Below are 7,696 nucleotides of genomic sequence, written 5' to 3'. Positions count from 1 at the left end.
CAAATAGTATATAAAATGCAGTGAACAACAAAACGTTTGATATATATATATATATATGTGTAACAGAATTTACCTTGAACGGTTTCATTTTTATTTTGTGATTTATCATGTCCATCTTTCGAATTATCCCTTTTACCTTCTTGTTCTTCGTTTTCCTTCTTCTTAACTCTCTTGTTATATTTGATTTTTTTTCGATACTCTTTATAAATCATATGAATACCTATTAATCGTATCCATATATTAATTAACAAATTTTTCTTTATATTTTTTTTCTCTTCTTCCGTTAATTTCAGTTTGTATTTACTTAACTCATCAATTTTGAAACTTTTTACAAAAAATTCTAGAGTGAATGGTTTTGTATGTATATGATTATCAAAAAATATTATCTTAATATTTTCTGCAAATATTCTTAGAGAGTTAATTAATTTTATAGGTAGAGCTTTTAGAAAATTCTCTTCCTTTTTTTCTTTAGATATATTAACACTATCCCATTTTCTTAACTTTTTTTTTTTAACTTCATATTGACTATTCAATGTTTTATTGGTGTTCCAAATACTTGGATATGAAAATTTTACCACCAGAAATATATCGTTTGCATAAATATTTATAGGACTGATATTACTAGAAAATATAGAAGACCACAAAAATTTTATGCGCACGTTTTTAATATTAGAATAAATAATTTCCAAGGGTAAATCAGCTAATTCGAAAAATTTTTCAGGGAACGGAACGTTTTTAAGTATTATCTAAACAATTAAAATGTGTAAATATTATAAATATGTATAATAGAAGTGTTTACATTGAGGTACTTATATATTTTAGGTTTTTTTTTTTTTTACATATAATGCAACTTATAAAAAAAATATATGCACATCATATATAATATAAGAATATCAAAAATATATATATATATCATATAGATGTTTCAGATATTCACGTAAAATACCTCGGGAGAAGTGACAGAATTAATTGTCAAATTCTGTATAGCATCCCATTCTCCTAAATATTCCTGTCCATATATTTTAATAAATTGATTCACAATATTTTTTATCATTTTTCTTTTGTTTTTCACATTCTTAAATAACAACTTCTATCAGATAAAAAGAATATATCTTCTCCAAATTGTTCAAACAACATATATACCAAGAAAGATTAAAAAAGAGAAAAAAAAAATGCAAATAATAACAAATATGAGAAGTAAAAGTACAAAAATAAAAACAAAATGAATAGATAAATAAAATAATAAACTTAAGAACGATGATACAGTGATAAACTTGCAACTTTTTGTACTATAATATAATAAAGGTAAAAAAATGTTCATATCATAACAAATTCTTAAATATATATATATATATAAATGTATATTATTAGATTCAAAAAATTACAAATTGAAGCAAACTAGACAATGATATTTCAAATAATATAAACCTTAATTTATACATTTATATATCTATTTAAATATATATATAATAAAACTATAAAAATATTAACATAATAATATTCTGCACAAACTAATGTCTTATACATTCATATTCAAAGAATATGTTAATTTTATAAAAATAAAGAAATGTAAAATAACCAAATGTTTAAAATGTATGTATATATAAATATATATATATATATATATATATATATATATATATATATATATAGACGTTATAATTCAAATATTGGTGGTTATATACATTCAATTGTTATATAACCCATTATTTCTAATTTTTGGACAATATTAAAAGTAACATATTTTTTTATAAACATATAAGCCATAAAATGAATAATTAAAAAAAAAAAAAAAAAAGAATAAAAAAAAGATAAAACTGTATATCAAATCTATTAAAATTGAAAATTTATAAACAACAAAGAAAAAAAAAAAAAAATAAATAAATAATATAAAAATATATTTCATAATATATCTATGTGTAAAAATATATATGCAATTATAATATACTATGAATTTTTAAAACATGAAAATATTTTAATTTATATGTATTATTTTCAAAATGCTATATATATATATATATATATTTTTAATTTCTAAAAAAATTAAAAAAAAAAAAATATAAATTGGGATATTAAAATAAAAATATCATTTTTTATAAAGTTTGAAATATTACATGTGTACTACATATATAATATAAATATATATATAATAACAAATTGTACAAAATAGTAGAAACATAAAAATGTGTATATTTATATTTTCTATAATGCGTTAATATATTTTAAAAAAGTAAAATTATATATACATCATTCAGCATATATATAATTACTAAAGAAAAAAAAAATAATAAAAAATAAAAAAACAGAATAATAACAATTTTTTATTTTCCATTAATAATTTCCATAAATATACATATATTTACATATATGCATAAAAAAAAAATTCTTTTTTTTTTTTTTTTTTTTGTGTATTATTTTTTTTTAAATTAAAAACATACAACAAAAAAATAATAAATAATAAAATAAATAAAAGATAATTAAATTTATAAATAACCAATATTCATTCATAATAAATTATTATATTATGTTTTTTTAATTTTTTAAGGGGAAAAGAAAGAAAAAGTACGGAAAAAATAATTTTTTATATAACATTAAAGAATATGTTTGATACTCCTTACACATCATTTATAATGTTGTGCGCTAAAATATATTATATATAATTATGATGCATATATATATATATATATATATATATATATATATATATAATTATTTATTTGTTGGCATAGAAATAAATTTTTTATCTTTTAAGTGATAAATTTTAATCCTATAAGTTTTATTTATAACTTCAACCGAATAATATATTATATATATACTATTTTTTTGGGGGGGGAAACAGTAAATATAATGAAAAATATGTATTGCAATTTGAAGTATTTTTTTTTTTTTTTAGATAATCCCTTTTGAAAATAAAAAAAAATAAAATAAGAGAGGAAAATATCATCTTATAATTCATAAAATTAACAGATTTTAATATATTCATTCGCAAAATATATATTTGTAGTAAATTAAAAATTATATATATAAGTAATAGAAATTAAAATAAATATATAATATATATATTATATTTTTTTTTCATATGTTCCAATTAAAAATAACTGGTTCTAAAATTTTTAACAACAAAAAAAACAGGAAAAAAGAATTATACAAATTAATCCTATATTGAAGAAATATTATATATATATATATATATATTTATAAAGAAAAAAAAATTGTTCTATTAAAAAAAAATTATTATGTTATATAAATTTATATATAATTTGTCAACTCATCCTTTATTTTTATAACGCAATAAAATTTATGTTGATATAATAATTATTTAAAATGAAAGAATGAAATATAAAATATATATTTTTTATATATTGATTAATTAGTATAATTTATATAGACTATTATATAAATATACAACTCATTTTTTTTCTATGAAAAAATTTATATATACATATATATATATATAATATTACATAAATATATCATTTATGCGTATATTTATATTTACAAAATAACATATTATATTATTACTATATATATATATATATATATATATTTTTTTTTTCTTAATATTCTTTTAATATTTCTTTCATTTTAGTTTTCAATAAACATCTATTTATTAAAAATTAAAATATATAAATATATATATGTATAATCACTAGGTTAAAAATGATTAAAAATCATATATAAAAAGATGTGATTAAAAAAAAAATTTAATGAAAATAAAATAATATAATTAACAATAAAAATATATTTATATATGTTTTATTATAAAAACATGTAGAAAAAAATGGATTATTATTTTACAAAATTAAATGGTTTAATTGTAATATATAAATACAATTCATCCATGTAGTTTAAAATACTATCTATTTATATTTTTATTTTTTTCCTTTGTAATAATTTTCCCTTTTATATATTAAAATATATTGTAACGTTTTATTTTTTTAATGAATATATATAAAAGGAAATATATTAATAAAACATATTTATAATATATATATATATAAAGTTAAAATAAAAATAATTAAAAATGGTTAGACCTGAATACAGTTCGCCCCCTGAATTTGTAAGCAGACATTTCAAAATGGAAATATAATAACATATTTATAGTATATGAATATATTAGTTTTTTTCCTTTTTTTTTTTTTTTTTTTTTTTTTTTTTTTTTGTCTTCATTTTTTCATACATATATACACTAATTTGTATTATTCATTTTTTCTATTGTAGTTTTATAATGAAGAAGAAGCAAAAAAATATGTTAGAAATTCTCGAATAAGAGATATCCAAAGTCAAATGACAGAAAGAGCCATGGAGTTACTTCTTCTTCCAGATGTAAGTAAAATTATATAAACTACATTTACATGAATTATATAATATATATATAGAAGAAAATAAAATATATCTCTCTTCTTTATTTTATTTTTTTTTTTTTAATAAAGTCTCCATGTTTATTATTAGATATTGGTTGTGGATCGGGAATAAGTGGGATGACATTAAACGAGTTTGATCATTTTTGGATTGGTATAGATATAAGTATTCATATGTTAAGTAAGTAAATTAATAATAAAAATATTATGATATGTATTTACAAAAATAAAATTTTACCAAAAAAAGGGATATTATCGTTATTATTATTATGAAAATAAGGTTTTATTTTTCATATCATATTTTAATATGTATATATATATATATATATATATATATATATATATATACATGTAAATTTTTTTCTTCTTTAGATGTAGGATTGCAAAATGAAGCACATTTAGGAGGAGATATGCTTTTAGCTGATATGGGAAAATGTAAAAATTATAATAATCCTTATATATAATTATTCCATATATAAACAAAATATTATATATTAGCAAATATTTTAAATGACCTTCTATATGTATAATTTGATACCTAGTAGGTATTAATAATATATCATTTATTTAATTATTATATATTTTATTTTATATTATTTTTATTTTAGTGATGCGATTTCAACCTTGTATTTTTGATGGAGTCGTCAGGTATATATAATTATATATACATAATATATATATATATATCTTATTTATATTTGTAAATATATTAAATATATATATCCATATCAATAATACAATAATTTTTTTATTTAGCATATCAGCATTGCAATGGTTATGTAATTGGGACAAGAAAAATGAAAGTCCTGTGTCAAGAATTAGTACATTTTTCAAGTGGTTATATAACTGTTTAAAAAGAGGAGCAAGAGCAGTAAGCGAAAAAAAAAGAAAAAGAAAACATGTTTATATGTCTGCGTAAAATATATACCTTATAAATTTTGTAAATATATATAATCACATTTGTGAGAACATTTTATATTGGAAACAAGATAAATGTTTAAGAGAAATTTAAACATTTGTATGTTATATATATATATATATATATATATATATGTGTGCTTTTTTTTAGGTATTTCAATTTTACCCTGATTCTCCAGAACAAATAAAGACATTAACCAATTTTGCCATGAAGGCAGGATTTGGTGGGGGTGTTGTGGTTGATTTTCCAAATTCAGCTAAATCGAAAAAGTAAAAAATTAAAAATATAAAATTAATAAAAAGAAGAACTATTTATATGAATATATATTTGGTGAAAAGATGAAAATAAAAAATTATTATTTATTTAATTAATTTTTGATTTTTTTTATTTTTTATGATTTTTCAGATATTACTTATGTCTATGGGCAGGATCATCATTAGTTGCAACAATGCCAACCGCTTTAAATGATGAAGAAGAAAATATAATTTCCCACGAGAGAAGAAAGTAATAAAAAAAGACAAAAAAAAAGGAAAATTTTATAGCATAAATCTATACACATTGGCACATATATATATAATTAATGATAATTTTGTGTGCCTATTTATGTCAATAAAAAATAAATTATAGTTAAATAAAATACACAAATGTTATATATATAAATATGTAACTTTTATTATACTTCAGGTTTAATAAAAAAACAAAAAAACAAATTAAGAAAAATAAAGAATGGATATTGAAGAAAAAAGACCAGAGGAGAATGAAGGTAATTAAAATAAAGTGCTTTATTATTCATTTTTTTTTTTTTTTTTTTTTATATTAAAAATATTAAATACATATGTGTATATATTTTATTTTCTCTATATTTATTTTTTTCTTCTGATTATGTTCATAGGGTTTGGATGTTAAACGAGATAGTAAATACACAGGAAGGAAAAGAAAAGGAAGATTTTAAAATAAAATAATGAAAGAGATTATATAATTTATATAATATTTTTACATTATTAAAAATACTTTTTATTTTGTTTTATATATATATATATATTTTTTTTTGTATTTTTATGTAAAAGCTACATTATTATCCATTTTTAATGATTATCTCATATATTGTTATATATATATATATATATATATAATATATTTTAAAGTTAATTCAGAAAAAAAATATACATATGTTATTTATATTTGTATATTAAAAAACTTAAAACTATTATATATATATAATAAAACCTATTTTTAAAAATTAAATTTTATTAATACACAAAAAAAAAAAATAAAATAAGAAATAAAGATATAACATATATGTAATAATTATTCTTATTATTACTCGTAGTAATATCCTTTTTTTTTTCTGTTTTTTTTTTTTTTTTTTATTCTAAAAATGCATTGAAGTTTTTAAACAATTCTTCATTTTCATAAGTGTCATCAAGTTGTTTTAGTGCCTCTACTAGTTCCTTATAATTTAATTCATTCTATAAAAAACAATAAATACAAATATAAAATGATTAATGTGGTAAGAGAAAAATATTTATTTATAAAATCATAAAAATATATATTCAATTATTTTATATTTATATTTTGAAGATCGTACTTTAAAACTCTTTTTGTTTTCCTCATTATTTAAAGATTCATTGTCTTGTAGACTGATTGTTTTATTAATTATCTATAAAAAGATACAAAAATAAAGTAATAAGTATATATATATATAAATACATATATATTATGTGGATTTTAAAATTTAATGATTGGTTATGAACTTTCTATTATTTCAATACTCACATTATCTAATGATTTGTGTAAAACTAATGATATTAATCTGAGGCATGATTTTTCGTTAATTTGACATCCACTTTGCGAAAGATAAAAATCAATCAAATCTTCACTGAACTATAAATAACATCATAAAAAGGATAAAATGTTAATATATATCTTATGATATATAAAAATATATATAACTCCTATATATAATTTTTCAATTATTTATTTTTTTTTTTCATATATAATTATATTTATTACTGTTGGCTTGTTTTTAAGCAATGTTTTTATTAATTGTTCATCATGTTCATTCACAAAATTTTTATCCATCATAAAAGAGTTTACATATTTTTAAAATTTATACTACAAAATATATTTTACATTAGTTTTATATTATTATTATTTATTTTATTTATTTTTATGCTTAAAATATATTAAGTTTAAAGAAAAGCTTTATAATATCCAATAGGTATATAACAAAAATATCGAATTATGTACAAAAAAAAAAAAAAAAAAAAAAAAAAAACAGAAATTATTCAAAATTTAATTATTTTATTATAAACTCTTGAATTATATAAAAATTGAAAGAAAAAAAAATAATATAATAAATAAATATATATATATATATATTTTTTTTTTTTTTTTTTTTTTTTTTTTTTTTTTT

General features: G+C 16.9%; 3 protein-coding genes across 3 annotated transcripts in view; 1 reads left to right on the top strand and 2 right to left on the bottom strand.

Annotated features, from left to right (window-relative positions):
• The window catches only part of PGSY75_0522400 (hypothetical protein), a gene marked incomplete at both ends in the record, with an annotated part of 28,142 nt that extends 27,088 nt beyond the window's left edge, over nucleotides 1-1,054 (bottom strand). Inside the window, 2 exons of the mRNA XM_018784505.1 lie at nucleotides 74-746; nucleotides 947-1,054. Coding sequence (XP_018643160.1) covers nucleotides 74-746; nucleotides 947-1,054 — 781 coding nt within the window. The remainder of the gene's footprint in view (nucleotides 1-73; nucleotides 747-946) is intronic.
• A 2,970-nt stretch (nucleotides 1,055-4,024) lies between these two features.
• On the top strand, nucleotides 4,025-6,232 carry PGSY75_0522300 (putative S-adenosylmethionine-dependent methyltransferase; the record flags this gene model as incomplete). Its single annotated transcript, XM_018784504.1, has 10 exons — nucleotides 4,025-4,060; nucleotides 4,222-4,326; nucleotides 4,434-4,542; nucleotides 4,734-4,796; nucleotides 4,970-5,009; nucleotides 5,118-5,232; nucleotides 5,431-5,549; nucleotides 5,686-5,784; nucleotides 5,965-6,043; nucleotides 6,173-6,232. The coding sequence occupies 10 exons, from the start codon at nucleotides 4,025-4,027 to the stop codon at nucleotides 6,230-6,232; spliced, it is 825 nt and encodes a 274-aa protein (XP_018643159.1).
• Nucleotides 6,233-6,647: 415 nt separating this feature from the next.
• Nucleotides 6,648-7,362, bottom strand: PGSY75_0522200 (putative transcription initiation factor TFIID subunit 10; the record flags this gene model as incomplete). Its single annotated transcript, XM_018784503.1, has 4 exons — nucleotides 6,648-6,749; nucleotides 6,869-6,940; nucleotides 7,057-7,164; nucleotides 7,294-7,362. The coding sequence occupies 4 exons, from the start codon at nucleotides 7,360-7,362 to the stop codon at nucleotides 6,648-6,650; spliced, it is 351 nt and encodes a 116-aa protein (XP_018643158.1).
• Nucleotides 7,363-7,696: the final 334 nt, after the last annotated feature.

The sequence above is a fragment of the Plasmodium gaboni genome, chromosome 5 (assembly GCF_001602025.1).
Source record: "Plasmodium gaboni strain SY75 chromosome 5, whole genome shotgun sequence".
In the NCBI taxonomy this organism is placed as follows: Eukaryota; Apicomplexa; class Aconoidasida; order Haemosporida; family Plasmodiidae; genus Plasmodium; species Plasmodium gaboni.
This window is presented reverse-complemented; position numbering and strand designations above follow the sequence as displayed.